Source organism: Haliotis rubra, unplaced genomic scaffold (assembly GCF_003918875.1).
Source record: "Haliotis rubra isolate DU_JTF1 unplaced genomic scaffold, ASM391887v1 Scf869, whole genome shotgun sequence".
Lineage (NCBI taxonomy): Eukaryota > Metazoa > Mollusca > Gastropoda > Lepetellida > Haliotidae > Haliotis > Haliotis rubra.
The window spans coordinates 12263-35589 of NW_025767600.1; the positions used below are offsets into that span (position 1 = coordinate 12263).

At 44.0% G+C, this 23327-nt stretch overlaps 1 protein-coding gene across 1 annotated transcript; it reads right to left on the reverse strand.

Moving 5' to 3' along the window:
• Positions 1 to 426: 426 nt before the first annotated feature.
• LOC124263141 (GTP-binding protein 10 homolog) lies at positions 427 to 21070 on the reverse strand (the record flags this gene model as incomplete). The annotated part of the gene is made up of 6 exons (XM_046697698.1): positions 20934 to 21070; positions 11686 to 11885; positions 7160 to 7251; positions 5660 to 5804; positions 877 to 950; positions 427 to 479 (listed from the first exon to the last, which is right to left on the reverse strand). Coding segments are annotated over exons 1-6 (678 nt in total), but the record flags the coding sequence as incomplete, so codon positions are not given.
• Positions 21071 to 23327: the final 2257 nt, after the last annotated feature.

Below are 23327 nucleotides of genomic sequence, written 5' to 3' on the forward strand. Positions count from 1 at the left end.
ATGACAAAGATAGAAGAAGAGGCTTTAAAGTCTTGTTTTACTGTCAAGTGACAAGGTTATTCTGTGTAGAGGCCCCACGGCCAAGAGCACATGCACATACAGAATAATGGTTGTGCATACATAATTAAGTAGGTAGGTTTCTCTTGAGGAATATAGCAAGGTATTTATTTAACATGTTTCACATTGTGTGATGACAAGAGCTGGTATCACTTATTCTTAGAGAGGAATGTGTGATAGAAACAGGGTATAAGCTGCTCCCTCAAAACTTCATAACATGGACACACTAAAATCAGGGAAAAATATATTATAATCACCAAAATCCTGTGCAATGTGCAATGTCTGAATAATTTTGCTACCAAGACAACTTTACAACTTTCCCAAACCATATACAGCTGGGCTGGGTGAGAGGACTGGTAATGGACTCACGCGTCTCCCATCGGCATATGTCATTGTTCCAATCTGAGGTCTGATTGTGGTAACTGGAAATAAGATATAGACACATACATGTACACTGTTTTACAAATGAAAGTCATCCTTATAGCATAAGAACAGAAAATTCTGACTATGTCACTTCAAACCTATGTATTCTGACTATGTCACTTCAAACCTAAGGTGATGGGCTAAAACTTGAACCACTTGGACAGCCCACCGCCTCCTTAAGATGACCAATAAAGAGTAAATGAAAAGAAGGTGTCTAGTAAGCAATGTCATCGGTTGTGCACAGATGAATTAGACAGAGAAAACACATTTAAGACTCTAAGACACTTTTGAATTGGCTCGATGTCTAAATGAGAGTATACATGAAAGTCCTGATTCAAAACAAACAAGTAAAAGCACAAATACAATCAGTCAGTCATCATGCGACTAGATACTTACAAGGGTAGTCAGCAATCTTGGGCTTTGCTCTCGATACAGACGCAAGAAAAGTGGACTTTCCTGCATTTGGAAAACTACAACAGAAAATAATATTCAGGAGTGTGGAAATAAAATAATTGTGAACAGAAAAAAATTAACACAAATAAAGTTGTCATGATTTTTTTTAGTTCCTTTTTCATTACAATATTGGGAAATATTAACTATAAATTGTATATTTATATACTTATACTATCTTACGTCTTGTACTCTCTCTCTTTAATTCGACCAGCTGAGTGGAAACAAACTGCAAACAAAATCCTAGGCCTCTCTTGTCAATTCGTGCGTGCACTCCATGCTGTTCCCCTTATTGGACAGCCTCTGCACGCCGGAGAAGCATACAGCCCACTCCACTACCTGCTCACGTGACCACCCCTCTCTGATAATTCTCTTGCAGCAAAGCCGTAATCTGAGTAGTGGGTAGGTCGGGCGGGCATCCATCACGTGAGATAGGATTAGTATATAAATATACAATTAATAGTTAAAATTTCCTAATTTTTAAAACCCACATCTTGTATGTCTCCCACGGTTGGACGGAGTCTAGACAGTGCAAACAGCTGGTGCCAAGTAACTGTAGACAACCATAGATAGCGATGCACAAGTGAGGCCTGTTACGAATCCAAAGATTACATAACTCCTATGCTTGTGTTGGGTCCTCTGGAACCCCTTGGCATACTAGTGAGTTTAGTTTTACGCCGCTTTTAGCAATATTCCAGCAATATCACGGCAGGGGACACCAGAAATGGGCTTCACACATTGTACCCATGTGGGGAATCGAGCCCGGGTCTTCGGCGTGACAAGCTAACGCTTTAACTACTAGCTTACTCCACCGCCCCCTTGGCATACTAAGCACAAAACTCCCAATGTGATGTAATGTGGTTTTCCACCGCAACCTTTGTGCAAAGACAAAAAGACAGAGCTCGGCAAGTAAACCTCGCCTCACTGCGATGTACAGAAAGCCCCAGTAAATTAAGATATCTTGACCTTAATCTGGACCAAGACCGCCCCCATGGACACCATCGATTAGTGTTGGCACAAAAAATATCCTGCGAAAACTGAGCCATGCGACATTGCTTGAGTGTCTACTGAAGCTGTGTCTTCTGCAAAATCAATAAGTTCCACATGGTAACGGTGATCCACATGGTAACGGTGATCCCACAAAGGATTGTGTGGGTAACGGTGATCCCACAAAGCATGATTGCGTTGGCCTCTGCATTTACCTGCTAATATGTAATCAAAGAAGTGAGACAGCTGGTCCAGGACAGTCTGAAACTGTTCTAAAATCAGGCACATGGATCCCAGAATATAGGTCTCATCATCAGAAACGGTATCGCCGGTATGTTCTACAGCTGCATCCACCTCAGACAAGATACAGTTGATAGCCCTTAGAGTGCGATGAACAGCAGTATCCAGATGCGCCACTTCCCAGACTTCTACCCAAAAAAGGGCGTGCTTCTACTTGGGGCACAGGGTGAAAATATCCTCATTCAAAGTCAGCGCAGACCCATGCATGTGCGTAACAGAGAACCTAGAAGCAGAAAAACCATCTCTGACGCGCTTCAGGTTCTTAAATGCGTCATCCAGGGAAGAGGTCATCTGCACAGTACAGGTCTGAGGAGGGAAGGTAGACAGATCCTGATTCCGAAATGGCGTAAGAGGACGGGAGATCATCCACAAACCTGCTCCTGGGTAGTCACAACTTCTCAACAATCCATGCTGTGATATGGGAAACATCCACCATGTCAAAGCTGCCCTCCGAGGTAGAGAGTTTGTCTGAATATGCAGGTGAGGAGGTGTCAATGCATCAAACAGGTGCTGAAGTCACAGGATGGGATGAAGAGGCACATGGGGTCGAGCATCTGACCAATCAGTAGGCTGAGACGTAGAATGAGAAGGTGTCTGCTGCATCTGGGTCCAAGCTGCACAGATGGCTCTAGCCATCAAGTGAAAATCACAAACAGGTCTTGACGAAGTATCCGGTGACGGGTCCCAAGATTCAGGAAGAATAAAGTGCCTAACCATAGGCCCTTGAAGGTCCACAAGATCCGACGAAGTACGAGGGAGCGCCGAATCAGAAGGGTAAGAAGTAACTAAAGGTCTAATGACAGTCAACAAAGATAGACCTGAAACAGGGCAACTGACTGTAGCACTGGGATGTTTCCACAAAGCTGGTAAATTTGCCAAAAGAGATCAATACGCCGAAAGGGGACAGTTATTCGAATGCTGCCGATCCACTGATGAGAACAATGCCAGGAGTAGCATGAGGCGAAGAGGGTGGTTTGCTGAACTGACGTCATTCAGCGAACCCGCAGAGTTGTTAAGCTGGGTCCGAGGCTCCATTGAGGTGAAGGTGCATCAGATGGACGGAACAGGTGGCATAGATTCTCCGAAAGGTAACTCCTCCTGATCTGAAATAGGCGTGACCAAATGGCAAGCAGTCTTCGTAGGAGACTGTTTCTTGACATCTTAGCGGGCGAAGGTCCGTGTTCTTCAGACTACTTGAGCGATTCTCTATAGGCTGTGAATGTATCATCGTCTAAAGGCGTGCATTGTGCACATCTTTTCTCCCAAGAGCACAAGCCTACACAATCATTACAGGATGAATGAGGGTCGCAAGCCAAAAAATGAGTGTGAAAAATATTCCTTAGCTCACAGTGCATCTGCACAGCTGTGCGGCAAGAAAGAGAATGATGATGGAGGGGTGGTCACGTGAGCAGGTAGTCGAGTGGACTGCATGCTTCTCAGGCGATACTGAGGCTGTCCAATAAGGGGAACAGCATGCAGTGCATGGGCGAATGGACAAGAGAGGCCTAGGATTTTGTTTGCAGTTTGTTTCCACTCAGCTGGTCGAATTAAAGAGAGAGAGTACAAGACGTGAGATATGATAAGTTATATATTACTATCAAGAAAAATACATTTGTATGCTTTGTCATTTGTATATGTATACTTTGTCATGATGGAACAGTGTATACACCATCATGATGGAACAGTGTATACAAGATCATGATGGAACAGTGTATACACCATCATGATGGAACAGTGTATACACCATCATGATGGAATAGTGTATACAAGATCATGATGGAACAGTGTATACAACATCATGATGGAACAGTGTATACACCATCATGATGGAACAGTGTATACAAGATCATGATGGAACAGTGTATACACCATCATGATGGAACAGTGTATACTACATCATGATAGAACAGTGTATACAACATCATGATGGAACAGTGTATACAACATCATGATGGAACAGTGTATACAACATCATGATGGAACAGTGTATACAACATCATGATGGAACAGTGTATACTACATCATGATAGAACAGTGTATACAACATCATGATGGAACAGTGTATACAACATCATGATGGAACAGTGTATACAACATCATGATGGAACAGTGTATACTACATCATGATAGAACAGTGTATACTTTCTCATTATAGAACAGAGTATACAATATCAAGATCGAACAGCGTATACAACATCATGACGAAACAGTGTATACAATATCATGATGGACTCGTGAATCAGTAACGTGAGATGGAAATCATCAAAACCATACCATCTGTTACTGTTGTAAAAAAAAAAGAGAGAGGAGTCTTTATTGGGGTTGCCATTTCTAAAATCTAAACCATTTCTTGTTTTCAATCCAAACAATTTCTTCTTTTCCATTTACCAGATCCAGATCATTCACCCAATCAGCCAAATTTCCTCTATCACCTTCAGATGCAGAACACTCACCCAACCAGCCCTATGTCTGCTATCAGCTTCAGATCCAGAACACTCACCCGACCAGACCGACGTCCGCTATCAGCTTCAGATCCAGAACACTCACCCGACCAGACCGACGTCTGCTATCAGCTTCAGATCCAGAACATTCACCCGACCAGACCAACGTCTGCTATCAGCTTCAGATCCAGAACACTCACCCGACCAGACCGACGTCTGCTATCAGCTTCAGATCCAGAACACTCACCCGACCAGACTGACGTCTGCTATCAGCTTCAGATCCAGAACACTCACCCAACCAGACTGACGTCCGCTATCACCTTCAGATCCAGAACACCTCACCCGACCAGACCGACGTCCACTATCACCTTCAGATCCAGAACACTCACCCCACCAGACTGACGTCCACTATCACCTTCAGATCCAGAACACACTCACCCAACCAGACTGACGTCCACTATCACCTTCAGATCCAGAACACTCACCCCACCGACCGACGTCCACTATCACCTTCAGATCCAGAACACTCACCCCACCAGACCGACGTCCACTATCACCTTCAGATCCAGAACACTCACCCCACCAGACCGACGTCCACTATCACCTTCAGATCCAGAACACTCACCCCACCAGACCGACGTCTGCTATCACCTTCAGATCCAGAACACTCACCCAACCAGACCGACGTCTGCTATCACCTTCAGATGCAGAACACTCACCCCACAAGACCAACGTCCGCTATCACCTTCAGATCCAGAACAATCAACCCACCAGACCGACTTCCGCTATCACCTTCAGATCCAGAACACTCACCCAACCAGCCCCATGTCCGCTATCACCTTCAGGTCCAGAAAACTCACCCAACCAAACCAACATCCGCTATCAGCTTCAGATCCAGAACACTCAACCCACCAGACCGACGTCCGCTATCACCTTCAGATCCAGAACACTCACCCAACCAGCCCCATGTCCGGTATCACCTTCAAGTCCAGAAAACTCACCCAACCAAACCAACATCCGCTATCAGCTTCAGATCCAGCACCACAGTATGTCCTTCACCCTTCTCACCAAGGAATCTGTTACGAGAGTTACCTCCTCTACCTCCATGTGCAGCCACAACCACCTGGCCAGGCTCATTCACCTCACCTTGAAACAAAATACAGGCGTGAACAAACATGGCTCGTCATGGTTCAGTCAGAAGACCAACCCATCAGTTCGCCACCAGAAACATATCTCAACATTCCTGATTTATGCTGCCACTACACTAAAGTGTAACACTATATCTCCTGGACACTTGTCCGAGACATGTCAACCAAGTGTAACACTATATGTCATGGACACTTGTCAGGGACACATCAACCAAGTGTAACACTGTATGTCATGGACACTTGTCCGAGACATGTCAACCAAGTGTAACACTATATGTCATGGACACTTGTCAGAGACATGTCAACCAAGTGGAACACTATATGTCATGGACACTTGTCCGAGACATGTCAACCAAGTGTAACACTATATGTCATGGACACTTGTCCGAGACATGTCAACCAAGTGTAACACTATATGTCATGGACACTTGTCAGAGACATGTCAACCAAGTGGAACACTACTTGTCCTGGACACTTGTCAGAGACATGTCAACCAAGTGGAACACTACTTGTCCTGGACACTTGTCAGAGACACGTCAACCAAGTGTAACACTACTTGTCCTGGACACTTGTCAGAGACATGTCAACCAAGTGTAACACTACTTGTCCTGGACACTTGTCATAGACATGTCAACCAAGTGTAACACTACTTGTCCAGGATGCTTGTCAGAGACATGTCAACCAAGTGTAATACTACTTGTCCTGGACACTTGTCAGAGACATGTCAACCAAGTGTCCCCAACACCCCGACAATTACACTGATTGCCATTCCTATGGTCGTCCCGTCTTCCCCAACACCCAGATAATTACACTGATAGCCATTCCTATGGTCGTCCAATCTTCCCCAACACCCGACATTTACACTGATTGTCATACCTATAGTCGTCCAATCTTCCCCAACACCCAGACATTTACACTGATTGTCATACCTATAGTCGTCCAATCTTCCCCAACACCCAGACATTTACACTGATTGCCATTCCTATGGTCGTCCAATCTTCCCCAACACCCAGACATTTACACTGATTGCCATTCCTATGGTCGTCCAATCTTCCCCAACACCCAGACATTTACACTGATTGTCATACCTATAGTCGTCCCATCTTCCCCAACACCCAGACATTTACACTGATTGTCATACCTATAGTCGTCCAATCTTCCCCAACACCCAGACATTTACACTGATTGTTATACCTATAGTCGTCCAATCTTCCCTAACACCCAGACAATTACACTGACTGTCATACCTATAGTCGTCCCATCTTCCCTAACACCCAGACATTTACACTGATTGTCATACCTATAGTCGTCCCATCTTCCCTAACACCCAGACATTTACACTGACTGTCATACCTATGGTCGTCCCATCTTCACTTTTCACCACCACCCCAACAGGAACAGCTATTCTCTGGTGACTCCCGTCTTCTCCCAGCAGGTGGAACTTCCTGAAAAGTTCAAGGAGAACTCCTGTCACAGCAATCACTGAAGACTCTTCTCAATATAACCAGTATTCACAATACAAATCAATAATAAATGATCATTTTCATTCTCATCCTGTGACACATACATGACGGCGCTAAAGACACCTGTTTGTGCGCATTAAGAACAACTTGAAGACATGGTCACCAATATCCCCGCAACACAGTGTTCTGTTCCTATTTTGATCACTATCCATTCTTCCTACAAGTAGCTATACATAAGCTGTTACATGACTACTGAAAGGATTACTGTTATGTCAGCAAAGAGAAGATAACAGTGCCTATAAAGGCTAATTTTACCTGGCAGCTACCTGGTGAGTTGAAGGGTGTATGTGTCGACTGGAGAATATCCAGGGGATACCGTGCACTAAGTCAAGATACGCATGACAAGGGCCATAACTCCGTTTTCGAACTCTATCAAGGCATTTGTGTACTGAAAATACATGCCACATTAACGGTTTTGAGAAAATCTGTCCCCATTGAGGATACGGTGCACCAAGTCAAGAAACACCTGACCAGGGCCATAACTCTGTAACAAATTGTAAGAATGTAACACGGTTTTTGTTTTCGAACTCCACCAAGGCATTTGTGTCCTGAAAACACATACAATATTTGGTTTCCCTATCCATAACCGTATTCTGAGAAAATCTGTCCCCATCATTTCAAACGGAAGGACGGACAGATGAACGGAGCTCAAACCTATGTCCCCCTCCCACTTCATGTTAAGAAAGCAAATAGACTAAAAGAGCCAAAAATTGATGCATCGGGGCTGTATAATGACTGGACGTAACAGTACAAAAACAGTTGTTCAGTCTGTCCAGGGTTAGGGTTAGATCACTTATAAACATGTAATAATATCAACTATATACTGCCATGCCCTGAAGGTGCCCCTAACTGCCATGCCCTGTAGGTCCCCTTAAACTACCATACCCCGAAGGAGCCCCAAACTGCCATGCCCTGTAGGTGCCTCTAACTGACATACCCTCTAGGTGCCCCAAAAGTGCCATGCCCCGTAGGAGCCCCAAACTGCCATGCCCTGTAGGTGCCTCTAACTGACATACCCTCTAGGTGCCCCAAAAGTGCCAATCCATGTAGGTGCCCCAAACTACCATAACATGTAGGTGCCCCAAACTGCCATGCCCTGTAGGTGCCTCAAACTGCCTTGCCATATAGGTACCCCAATCTACCATACCCTGTAGGAGCTCCAAACTGCCATGCCCTGTTGGTGTCCCAAACTGCCAATCCATGTAGGTGCCCCAAAAAACCATTCCATGTACGTGCCCCAAACTACCATACCTCAAAAGAGCCCCAAACTGCCATGCCCTGTGGGTGCAACTAACTGCCAATCCATGTAGGTGCCCCAAACTACCATAACATGTAGGTGCCCTAAACTGCCATGCCCTGTAGGTGCCCTAAACTGCCATCCCACATAGGTACCCAAAACTACCATACTCAGTAGGAGCCCCAAACTGCCATGCCCTGTGGGAACCCCAAAGTGTCATGCCCTGTAGGTGACTCTAACTAACATACCCTGTAGGCGTCCCAAACTGCCATGCCCTGTAGGTGCCCCAAACTACCTTACCCCGCAGGAGCCCCAAACTGCCATACCCCATAAGAGGACCAAACTGCCATACCCTGTAGGTGCCCCAAACTACCATACCCTGCAGGTGCCCCAAACTGCCATACCCTGTAGGTGCCCCAAACTACCATACCCCATTAGAGGCCCAAACTGCCATACCCTGTTGGTGCCTCTAACTGCCAATCCATGTAGGTGCCCAAACTACCATAACATGTAGGTGCCCCAAACTGCCATGCCCTGTAGGTGCCTCAAACTGCCAATCCATATAGGTATCCCAATCTATCATACCCTGTAGGTGCCCCAAACTGCCATGCCCTGTAGGTGCCTCAAACTGCCAATCCATATAGGTATCCCAATCTATCATACCCTGTAGGTGCCCCAAACTGCCATGCCCTGTAGGTGCCTCAAACTGCCAATCCATATAGGTATCCCAATCTATCATACCCTGTAGGTGCCCCAAACTGCCATGCCCTGTAGGTGCCTCAAACTGCCAATCCATATAGGTATCCCAATCTATCATACCCTGTAGGAGCCCCAAACTGCCATACCCTGTAGGTGCCTCAAACTGCCAATCCATATAGGTATCCCAATCTATCATACCCTGTAGGAGCCCCAAACTGCCATACCCTGTAGGTGCCCCAAACTGCCAATCCATATAGGTATCCCAATCTATCATACCCTGTAGGTGCCCCAAACTGCCATACCCTGTAGGTGCCCCAAACTGCCAATCCATATAGGTATCCCAATCTATCATACCCTGTAGGAGCCCCAAACTGCCATACCCTGTAGGTGCCCCCAAACTGCCAATCCATATAGGTATCCCAATCTATCATACCCTGTAGGTGCCCCAAACTGCCATGCCCTGTAGGTGCCTCAAACTGCCAATCCATATAGGTATCCCAATCTATCATACCCTGTAGGAGCCCCAAACTGCCATACCCTGTAGGTGCCCCAAACTGCCAATCCATATACTCCCCTATCATACCCTGTAGGTGCCCCAAACTGCCATGCCCTGTAGGTGCCTCAAACTGCCAATCCATATAGGTATCCCAATCTATCATACCCTGTAGGAGCCCCAAACTGCCATACCCTGTAGGTGCCCCAAACTGCCAATCCATATAGGTATCCCAATCTATCATACCCTGTAGGTGCCCCAAACTGCCATGCCCTGTAGGTGCCTCAAACTGCCAATCCATATAGGTATCCCAATCTATCATACCCTGTAGGAGCCCCAAACTGCCATGCCCTGTAGGTGCCTCAAACTGCCAATCCATATAGGTATCCCAATCTATCATACCCTGTAGGTGCCCCAAACTGCCATGCCCTGTAGGTGCCTCAAACTGCCAATCCATATAGGTATCCCAATCTATCATACCCTGTAGGTGCCCCAAACTGCCATGCCCTGTAGGTGCCTCAAACTGCCAATCCATATAGGTATCCCAATCTATCATACCCTGTAGGTGCCCCAAAAAGGTGCCCCTCAAACTGCCATATAGGCCCTGTAGGTGCCCCAAACTGCCATGCCCTGTAGGTGCCTCAAACTGCCAATCCATATAGGTATCCCAATCTATCATACCCTGTAGGAGCCCCAAACTGCCATACCCTGTAGGTGCCCCAAACTGCCATGCCATGTAGGTGCCCCTAACTGCCATACCCTGTAGGTGACCCTAACTGCCATACCCTGTAGGTTCCGGAACTGCCATGCCCTGTAGGTGCCCCAAACTGCCATCCCCTGTAGGAGCCCCAAACTGCCATATCCCGTAAGTGCCACAAATTGCGATGACCTGTAGGTGCCCCTTACTGACATACCATGTAGGTGCCCCAAACTGCCATGCCCTGTAGGTGCCACAAATTGCAATGACCTGTAGGTGCCCCTTACTGACATACCATGTAGGTGCCCCAAACTGCCATGCCCTGTAGGTGCCACAAATTGCGATGACCTGAAGGTGCCCCTTACTGACATACCATGTAGGTGCCCCAAACTGCCATGCCCTGTAGGAGCCACAAACTGCCATGCCCTGTAGGAGCCCCAAATTGCAATGACCTGTAGGTGCCCCTTACTGACATACCATGTAGGTGCCCAAAACTGCATAGCCCTGTAGGTGCCTCTAACTGACATATCCTGTACTTGCCCCAAACTGACATACCCTGTAGGTGCCTTAACTGCCATACCATGTAGGTGCCCCTAACTGCCATACCTTGTAGGTGCCCCTAACTGCCATACCCTGTAGGTTCCCTAACTGCCATGCCCTGTAGGTGCCCCAAACTGCCATACCCATTAGGTGCCCCAAACTGCCATGCCCTGTAGGTGCCACAAATTGCAATGACCTGTAGGTGCCCCTTACTGACATACCATGTAGGTGCCCCAAACTGCCATGCCCTGTAGGTGCCACAAATTGCGATGACCTGAAGGTGCCCCTTACTGACATACCATGTAGGTGCCCCAAACTGCCATGCCCTGTAGGTGCCCCAAACTGCCATGCCCTGTAGGAGCCCCAAATTGCAATGACCTGTAGGAGCCCCTTACTGACATACCATGTAGGTGCCCAAAACTGCCATGCCCTGTAGGTGCCTCTAACTGACATATCCTGTACTTGCCCCAAACTGACATACCCTGTAGGTGCCTTAACTGCCATACCATGTAGGTGCCCCTAACTGCCATACCTTGTAGGTGCCCCTAACTGCCATGCCCTGTAGGTGCCCCAAACTGCCATATCCATTAGGTGACCCAAACTGCCATGCCCTGTAGGTGCCCCTTACTGACATCTTGACATGGACTGAGAAACACACCAACACATAGTGTACAAGATGGAGGGCCTCACCTGCTGTTACCCCCAGTACCGGCGGTGAACCTCTTCTCAGGGAATGCTGTGGCCAGGCTGTACAGTGTCTGGCCTTCCCTGCCCTCCATGACAACATCACCACCATCACCACCCACACCGCCATGTTTGGCCAGGCCCTGTCCGCCGGCGCCCCCGAGCACAAACACACGAAGAGAATCCAGAAATGTTACCTTGTCTCTCTGAAAATGATATACACGGAAGTTCAGTGAAAGACAACTAGATCTGGAGGGGTAATCCAGACGTCAAAGGGAGGTAAAGTGTATACATGTATAACGTATAATGGCATATATCCCACCTAAGTGTGTTCAGTGAAAGACAACTAGATCTGGAGGGGTAATCCAGACAACGTCAAAGGGAGGTAATGTGTATACATGTATAACGTATAATGGTATATATCCCACCTAAGTGTGTTCAGTGAAATACAACTAGATCTAGAGGGGTAATCCAGACGTCAAAGGGAGGTAAAGTGTATACATGTATAACGTATAATGGCATATATCCCACCTAAGTGTGTTCAGTGAAAGACAACTAGATCTGGAGGGGTAATCCAGACAACGTCAAAGGGAGGTAATGTGTATACATGTATAACGTATAATGGTATATATCCCACCTAAGTGTGTTCAGTGAAAGACAACTAGATCTGGAGGGGTAATCCAGACAACGTCAAAGGGAGGTAATGTGTATGTATAACGTATAATGGTACATATCCCACCTAAGTGTGTTCAGTGAAAGACAACTAGATCTGGAGGGGTAATCCAGACAACGTCAATGGGAGGTAATGTGTATGTATAACGTATAATGGTACATATCCCACCTAAGTGTGTTCAGTGAAAGACTACTAGATCTGGAGGGGTAATCCAGACAACGTCAATGGGAGGTAATGTGTATACATGTATAACGTATAATGGTATATATCCCACCTAAGTGTGTTCAGTGAAAGACACCTAGATCTGGAGGGGTAATCCAGACAACGTCAATGGGAGGTAATGTATCTGTATAACGTATAATGGTACATATCCCACCTAAGTGTGTTCAGTGAAAGACAACTAGATCTGGAGGGGTAATCCAGACAACGTCAATGGGAGGTAATGTGTATGTATAACGTATAATGGTACATATCCCACCTAAGTGTGTTCAGTGAAAGACAACTAGATCTGGAGGGGTAATCCAGACAACGTCAATGGGAGGTAATGTATATGTATGATGTATAATGGTACATATCCAACCTAAGTGTGTTCAGTGAAAGACAACTAGATCTGGAGGGGTAATCCAGACAACGTCAAAGGGAGGTAATGTGTATACATGTATAACTTATAATGGTATATATCCCACCTAAGTGTGTTCAGTGAAAGACAACTTGATCTGGAGGGGTAATCCAGACAACGTCAAAGGGAGGTAATGTGTATACATGTATAACGTATAATGGTATATATCCCACCTAAGTGTGTTCAGTGAAAGACAACTAGATCTGGAGGGGTAATCCAGACGTCAAAGGGAGGTAATGTATATGTATAACGTATAATGGTATATATCCCACCTAAGTGTGTTCAGTGAAAGACAACTAGATCTGGAGGGGTAATCCAGACAACGTCAATGGGAGGTAATGTGTATACATGTATAACGTATAATGGTATATATCCCACCTAAGTGTGTTCAGTGAAAGACAACTAGATCTGGAGGGGTAATCCAGACAACGTCAAAGGGAGGTAATGTGTATGTATAACGTATAATGGTACGTATACCACCTAAGTGTGTTCAGTGAAAGACAACTAGATCTGGAGGGTAATCCAGACAACGTCAATGGGAGGTAATGTATATGTATGATGTATAATGGTACATATCCAACCTAAGTGTGTTCAGTGAAAGACAACTAGATCTGGAGGGGTAATCCAGACAGCGTCAAAGGGAGGTAATGTGTATACATATATAACTTATAATGGTATATATCCCACCTAAGTGTGTTCAGTGAAAGACAACTTGATCTGGAGGGGTAATCCAGACAACGTCAAAGGGAGGTAATGTGTATACATGTATAACGTATAATGGTATATATCCCACCTAAGTGTGTTCAGTGAAAGACAACTAGATCTGGAGGGGTAATCCAGACAACGTCAATGGGAGGTAATGTATATGTATGATGTATAATGGTACATATCCCACCTAAGTGTGTTCAGTGAAAGACAACTAGATCTGGAGGGGTAATCCAGACAACGTCAATGGGAGGTAATGTGTATGTATGATGTATAATGGTATATATCCCACCTAAGTGTGTTCAGTGAAAGACAACTAGATCTGGAGGGGTAATCCAGAAGCGTCAAAGGGAGGTAATGTGTATACATGTATAACGTATAATGGTATATATCCCACCTAAGTGTGTTCAGTGAAAGACAACTAGATCTGGAGGGTAATCCAGGCGTCAAAGGGAGGTAATGTGTATACATGTATAATTATAATGGTATATATATCCCACCTAAGCATGTTCAGTGAAAGACACCTAGATCTGGAGGGGTAATCCAGACAACGTCAATGGGAGGTAATGTATCTGTATAACGTATAATGGTACATATCCCACCTAAGTGTGTTCAGTGAAAGACAACTAGATCTGGAGGGGTAATCCAGACAACGTCAATGGGAGGTAATGTGTATGTATAACATTATAATGGTACATATCCCACCTAAGTGTGTTCAGTGAAAGACAACTAGATCTGGAGGGGTAATCCAGACAACGTCAATGGGAGGTAATGTATATGTATGATGTATAATGGTACATATCCATACTAAGTGTGTTCAGTGAAAGACAACTAGATCTGGAGGGGTAATCCAGACAACGTCAAAGGGAGGTAATGTGTATACATGTATAACTTATAATGGTATATATCCCACCTAAGTGTGTTCAGTGAAAGACAACTAGATCTGGAGGGGTAATCCAGACAACGTCAAAGGGAGGTAATGTGTATACATGTATAACGTATAATGGTATATATCCCACCTAAGTGTGTTCAGTGAAAGACAACTAGATCTGGAGGGTAATCCAGGCGTCAAAGGGAGGTAATGTGTATGTATATAGCATTATAATGGTATATATCCCACCTAAGTGTGTTCAGTGAAAGACAACTAGATCTGGAGGGGTAATCCAGACAACGTCAAAGGGAGGTAATGTGTATACATGTATAACGTATAATGGTATATATCCCACCTAAGTGTGTTCAGTGAAAGACAACTAGATCTGGAGGGGTAATCCAGACGTCAAAGGGAGGTAATGTGTATACATGTATAACGTATAATGGTATATATCCCACCTAAGCATGTTCAGTGAAAGACACCTAGATCTGGAGGGGTAATCCAGACGACGTCAATGGGAGGTAATGTATCTGTATAACGTATAATGGTACATATCCCACCTAAGTGTGTTCAGTGAAAGACAACTAGATCTGGAGGGGTAATCCAGACAACGTCAATGGGAGGTAATGTGTATGTATAACGTATAATGGTACATATCCCACCTAAGTGTGTTCAGTGAAAGACAACTAGATCTGGAGGGGTAATCCAGACAACGTCAATGGGAGGTAATGTATATGTATGATGTATAATGGTACATATCCCACCTAAGTGTGTTCAGTGAAAGACAACTAGATCTGGAGGGGTAATCCAGACGGCGTCAAAGGGAGGTAATGTGTATACATGTATAACTTATAATGGTATATATCCCACCTAAGTGTGTTCAGTGAAAGACAACTAGATCTGGAGGGGTAATCCAGACAACGTCAAAGGGAGGTAATGTGTATACATGTATAACGTATAATGGTATATATCCCACCTAAGTGTGTTCAGTGAAAGACAACTAGATCTGGAGGGGTAATCCAGACGTCAAAGGGAGGTAATGTATATGTATAACGTATAATGGTATATATCCCACCTAAGTGTGTTCAGTGAAAGACAACTAGATCTGGAGGGGTAATCCAGACAACGTCAATGTGAGGTAATGTATATGTATGATGTATAATCGTATATATCCCACCTAAGCGTGTTCAGTGAAAGACAACTAGATCTGGAGGGGTAATCCAAACAACATCAAAGGGAGGTAATGTGTATGTATAATGTATAATGGTACATATCCCACCTAAGTGTGTTCAGTGAAAGACAACTAGATCTGGAGGGGTAATCCAGACAACGTCAATGGGAGGTAATGTGTATGTATAATGTATAATGGTACATATCCCACCTAAGTGTGGTCAGTGAAAGACAACTAGATCTGGAGGGGTAATCCAGACAACGTCAAAGGGAGGTAATGTGTATGTATAACAGTATAATGGTATATATCCCACCTAAGTGTGTTCAGTGAAAGACAACTAGATCTGGAGGGGTAATCCAGACAAAGTCAATGGGAGGTAATGTGTATGTATAATGTATAATGGTACATATCCCACCTAAGTGTGTTCAGTGAAAGACAACTAGATCTGGAGGGGTAATCCAGACAACGTCAATGGGAGGTAATGTGTATGTATGATGTATAATGGTATATATCCCACCTAAGTGTGTTCAGTGAAAGACAACTAGATCTGGAGGGGTAATCCAGACGTCAAAGGGAGGTAATGTGTATACATGTATAACGTATAATGGTATATATCCCACCTAAGTGTGTTCAGTGAAAGACAACTAGATCTGGAGGGGTAATCCAGACGTCAAAGGGAGGTAATGTGTATACATGTATAACGTATAATGGTATATATCCCACCTAAGTGTGTTCAGTGAAAGACAACTAGATCTGGAGGGGTAATCCAGACAACGTCAAAGGGAGGTAATGTGTATACATGTATAACGTATAATGGTATATATCCCACCTAAGTGTGTTCAGTGAAAGACAACTAGATCTGGAGGGGTAATCCAGACAACGTCAAAGGGAGGTAATGTATATGTATAACGTATAATGGTATATATCCCACCTAATGTGTGTTCAGTGAAAGACAACTAGATCTGAGGGGTAATCCAGACGCGTCAAGGGAGGTAATGTATGTATATGTATAACGTATAATGGTATATATCCCACCTAAGTGTGTTCAGTGAAAGACAACTAGATCTGGAGGGGTAATCCAGACAACGTCAATGGGAGGTAATGTATATGTATGATGTATAATGGTATATATCCCACCTAAGTGTGTTCAGTGAAAGACAACTAGATCTGGAGGGGTAATCCAGACAACGTCAATGGGAGGTAATGTGTATGTATGATGTATAATGGTATATATCCCACCTAAGTGTGTTCAGTGAAAGACAACTAGATCTGGAGGGGTAATCCAGACAACGCCAAAGGGAGGTAATGTATATATGTATAACGATATAATGGTATATATCCCACCTAAGTGTGTTCAGTGAAAGACAACTAGATCTGGAGGGGTAATCCAGACGTCCAAAGGGAGGTAATGTGTATACATGTATAACGTATAATGGTATATATCCCACCTAAGTGTGTTCAGTGAAAGACAACTAGATCTGGAGGGGTAATCCAGACAATGTCAAAGGGAGGTAATGTATATGTATAACTTATAATGGTATATATCCCACCTAAGTGTGTTCAGTGAAAGACAACTAGATCTGGAGGGGTAATCCAGACAACGTCAATGGGAGGTAATGTGTATGTATGATGTATAATGGTATATATCCCACCTAAGTGTGTTCAGTGAAAGACAACTAGATCTGGAGGGGTAATCCAGACAACGTCAAAGGGAGATAATGTGTATACATGTATAACGTATAATGGTACATATCCCACCTAAGTGTGTTCAGTGAAAGACAACTAGATCTGGAGGGGTAATCCAGACAACGTCAATGGGAGGTAATGTGTATGTATGATGTATAATGGTATATATCCCACCTAAGTGTGTTCAGTGAAAGACAACTAGATCTGGAGGGGTAATCCAGACGTCAAAGGGAGGTAATGTGTATACATGTATAACGTATAATGGTATATATCCCACCTAAGTGTGTTGAGTGAAAGACAACTAGATCTGGAGGGGTAATCCAGACGTCAAAGGGAGGTAATGTGTATACATGTATAACGTATAATGGTATATATCCCACCTAAGTGTGTTCAGTGAAAGACAACTAGATCTGGAGGGGTAATCCAGACAACGTCAAAGGGAGGTAATGTGTATACATGTATAACGTATAATGGTACATATCCCACCTAAGTGTGTTCAGTGAAAGACAACTAGATCTGGAGGGGTAATCCAGACAACGTCAATGGGAGGTAATGTGTATGTATGATGTATAATGGTATATATCCCACCTAAGTGTGTTCAGTGAAAGACAACTAGATCTGGAGGGGTAATCCAGACGTCAAAGGGAGGTAATGTGTATACATGTATAACATATAATGGTATATATCCCACCTAAAGCGTGTTCAGTGAAAGACAACTAGATCTGGAGGGGTAATCCAGACAATGTCAAAGGGAGGTAATGTATATGTATAAAATATAATGGTATATATCCCACCTAAGTGTGTTCAGTGAAAGACAACTAGATCTGGAGGGGTAATTCAGACAACGTCAAAGGGAGGTAATGTATATGTATGATGTATAATGGTATATATCCAACCTAAGTGTGTTCAGTGAAAGACAACTAGATCTGGAGGGGTAATCCAGACAACGTCAATGTGAGGTAATGTATATGTATGATGTATAATGGTATATATCCCACCTAAGCGTGTTCAGTGAAAGACAACTAGATCTGGAGGGGTAATCCAAACAACATCAAAGGGAGTTAATGTGTATGTATAATGTATAATGGTACATATCCCACCTAAGTGTGTTCAGTGAAAGACAACTAGATCTGGAGGGGTAATCCAGACAACGTCAATGGGAGGTAATGTGTATGTATAATGTATAATGGTACATATCCCACCTAAGTGTGGTCAGTGAAAGACAACTAGATCTGGAGGGGTAATCCAGACAACGTCAAAGGGAGGTAATGTGTATGTATAACGTATAATGGTATATATCCCACCTAAGTGTGTTCAGTGAAAGACAACTAGATCTGGAGGGGTAATCCAGACAAAGTCAATGGGAGGTAATGTGTATGTATAATGTATAATGGTACATATCCCACCTAAGTGTGTTCAGTGAAAGACAACTAGATCTGGAGGGGTAATCCAGACAAAGTCAATGGGAGGTAATGTGTATGTATAATGTATAATGGTACATATCCCACCTAAGTGTGGTCAGTGAAAGACAACTAGATCTGGAGGGGTAATCCAGACAACGTCAATGGGAGGTAATGTGTATGTATAACGTATAATGGTATATATCCCACCTAAGTGTGTTCAGTGAAAGACAACTAGATCTGGAGGGGTAATCCAGACAGCGTCAAAGGGAGGAATGTATCTGTATAACGTATAATGGTATATATCCCACCTAAGTGTGTTCAGTGAAAGACAACTAGATCTGGAGGGGTAATCCAGACAACGTCAAAGGGAGGTAATGTGTATACATGTATAACGTATAATGGTATATATCCCACCTAAGTGTGTTCAGTGAAAGACAACTAGATCTGGAGGGGTAATCCAGACAACGTCAAAGGGAGGTAATGTGTATACATGTATAACGTATAATGGTATATATCCCACCTAAGCGTGTTCAGTGAAAGACAACTAGATCTGGAGGGGTAATCCAGACAATGTCAAAGGGAGGTAATGTATATGTATAACGTATAATGGTATATATCCCACCTAAGTGTGTTCAGTGAAAGACAACTAGATGTGGAGGGGTAATCCAGACAACGTCAAAGGGAGGTAATGTGTATACATGTATAACGTATAATGGTATATATCCCACCTAAGCGTGTTCAGTGAAAGACACCTAGATCTGGAGGGGTAATCCAGACGTCAAAGGGAGGTAATGTATATGTATGATGTATAATGGTATATATCCCACCTAAGTGTGTTCAGTGAAAGACACCTAGATCTGGAGGGGTAATCCAAACAATGTCAAAGGGAGGTAATCTACATGTATGATGTATAATGGTATATATCCCACTTAAGTGTGTGGAACAAGTGTTGCTGCAGACAAACTGAAGATAACTGTAAACAGAAACTATTAGTAGAAAACACTATTCGAGATCACTACAGAATATTGTTGGCCGATTTTGAGAACATCATCAATGAAATTGTACCTTGTATTGGAAATATCACCTCGAGCTCACGATTTACAAGGTACCCCCATAATTAAAGTCTTCGACTAGAATCGGGACCTGCCCCTGATTCGAGAAGGCCCCCACAAACACCGACAGTGAGCAGGTGAAAGAGAAGTGCAAATTTCAAATCAAATTGACCCTCACTCCTTTGCCTAAGCTTAGTCAAAGGATGTGCCCAGCAACATAGGAGCCAGAACGCAACAAAATCCACTGGTATTCGGGAATGACACTCTTCACTTCTGAATCGCAATAAAAGTGTTCGTGAGAGAACATGACGAATTTAGGCTGTGAAATTGGAGTTTATTTTTGATGGCTGATATCACGACTGACATATTGATGGGCTAGCTAGGGCTTGATTCATGCTACATGATGCGCTAAGTTTGCGTTTACACTCACCAAGCTCACAGTCACAGTCACAGTATTTCAAACTCGTCAGCCAAAGTTTTTCATCGTGATTGTTGTGATATTTGTTAAGTAAATAGTACATCCCCCAAAATGATGACGTAGGCAAGTAACGTCATCAAGGAGTGTGATGATGTAATAAGATCATGGCGGATTAAGAATGTATGGCGGACTTTATGTTGTCTGTTGGAATCCAGGACCATCCACCCATAACATCGAAAATACATGACAATTGTCAACAGCACATGGCGGTTCAAGGGAGATAACCATTTTCATATATATTCATAGCATACCACTACTAATGAACAAGTATCTTCACAAACTGGCAACTCATGAGAACTATCCAACAACAAGACTGTGCCTCATAGTCTATAAAGCCAAAAATCATTATATTTCTATGTCCGGGAGTACTTCAGATATTGGAGCACCCATACAATATAATCGCCAGCATTTGTTTATCTTAGAATATAAGGGCTTAAGATTGGGGATCACCTTTTCTGATCCCTACACATATAACCCTAAGCAGGAGAGGTCAGTGACGAGGTACTAAGAGCTTTTCTTGAGATAAATGTATTTCGCATAGTGCTATTTTTCAATGGGTGGCGAACGCATTCTATAATCGCTACCGGATATTGTACCTTTTTCCATGATCTCTTTTTCTTTACTTCATTAGATGTCGATGAATATCTGCGCAGATATAGTGAGAACAACTGCAGTTTCCAAAGTTTGACATGCTGCATGGGCGCGGCCATCTTGGTTACTACTGGAGTTATGTCCCTTTGGTAATATGACAAACGGAATGAAGCGCCCTTAAAGCATTGTGTTTCCTCCGTGTGAATGTTGAACATTGTCTAGGGCGAGCAGACAGCTATTAGAACATGATCCACTACTGTCAGCTCGTACAATCACGTGCACACGTTAGATACTGTTTCCTCCGTGTGAATGTTGAACATTGTCTAGGGCGAGCAGACAGCTATTAGAACATGATCCACTACTGTCAGCTCGTACAATCACGTGCACACGTTAGATACTGTTTCCTCCGTGTGAATGTTGAACATTGTCTAGGGCGAGCAGACAGCTATTAGAACACGATCTACTACTGTCAGCTCGTACAATCACGTGCACACGTTAGATACTGTTTCCTCCGTGTGAATGTTGAACATTGTCTAGGGCGAGCAGACAGCTATTAGAACATGATCCACTACTGTCAGCTCGTACAATCACGTGCACACGTTAGATACTGTTTCCTCCGTGTGAATGTTGAACATTGTCTAGGGCGAGCAGACAGCTATTAGAACACGATCTACTACTGTCAGCTCGTACAATCACGTGCACACGTTAGATACTGTTTCCTCCGTGTGAATGTTGAACATTGTCTAGGGCGAGCAGACAGCTATTAGAACATGATCTACTACTGCCAGCTCGTACAATCACGTGCACACGTTAGATACTGTTTCCTCCGTGTGAATGTTGAACATTGTCTAGGGCGAGCAGACAGCTATTAGAACACGATCTACTACTGTCAGCTCGTACAATCACGTGCACACGTTAGATACTGTTTCCTCCGTGTGAATGTTGAACATTGTCTAGGGCGAGCAGACAGCTATTAGAACACGATCTACTACTGTCAGCTCGTACAATCACGTGCACACGTTAGATACTGTTTCCTCCGTGTGAATGTTGAACATTGTCTAGGGCGAGCAGACAGCTATTAGAACACGATCTACTACTGTCAGCTCGTACAATCACGTGCACACGTTAGATACTGTTTCCTCCGTGTGAATGTTGAACATTGTCTAGGGCGAGCAGAACATGATCTACTACTGTCAGCTCGTACAATCACGTGCACACGTTAGATACTGTTTCCTCCGTGTGAATGTTGAACATTGTCTAGGGCGAGCAGACAGCTATTAGAACATGATCTACTACTGTCAGCTCGTACAATCACGTGCACACGTTAGATACTGTTTCCTCCGTGTGAATGTTGAACATTGTCTAGGGCGAGCAGACAGCTATTAGAACATGATCCACTACTGTCAGCTCGTACAATCCGTGCACACGTTAGATACTGTTTCCTCCGTGTGAATGTTGAACATTGTCTAGGGCGAGCAGACAGCTATTAGAACATGATCCACTACTGTCAGCTCGTACAATCTGCGTGCACACGTTAGATACTGTTTCCTCCGTGTGAATGTTGAACATTGTCTAGGGCGAGAGCAGAACATGATCTACTACTGTCAGCTCGTACAATCACGTGCACACGTTAGATACTGTTTCCTCCGTGTGAATGTTGAACATTGTCTAGGGCGAGCAGACAGCTATTAGAACACGATCTACTACTGTCAGCTCGTACAATCACGTGCACACGTTAGATACTGTTTCCTCCGTGTGAATGTTGAACATTGTCTAGAGGCGAGCAGACAGCTATTAGAACCACGATCTACTACTGTCAGCTCGTGCAATCACGTGCACCACGTTAGATACTGTTTCCTCCGTGTGAATGTTGAACATTGTCTAGAGGCGAGCAGAACATGATCTACTACTGTCAGCTCGTACAATCACGTGCACACGTTAGATACTGTTTCCTCCGTGTGAATGTTGAACATTGTCTAGGGCGAGCAGACAGCTATTAGAACATGATCTACTACTGTCAGCTCGTACAATCAACGATGCACACGTTAGATACTGTTTCCTCCGTGTGAATGTTGAACATTGTCTAGGGCGAGCAGAACATGATCTACTACTGTCAGCTCGTACAATCCCGTGCACGCGTTAGATACTGTTTCCTCCGTGTGAATGTTGAACATTGTCTAGAGGCGAGCAGACAGCTATTAGAACATGATCTACTACTGTCAGCTCGTGCAATCCGATGCACACGTTAGATACTGTTTCCTCCGTGTGAATGTTGAACATTGTCTAGGGCGAGCAGACAGCTATTAGAACACGATCTACTACTGTCAGCTCGTGCAATCCGATGCACCGTTAGATACTGTTTCCTCCGTGTGAATGTTGAACATTGTCTAGGGCGAGCA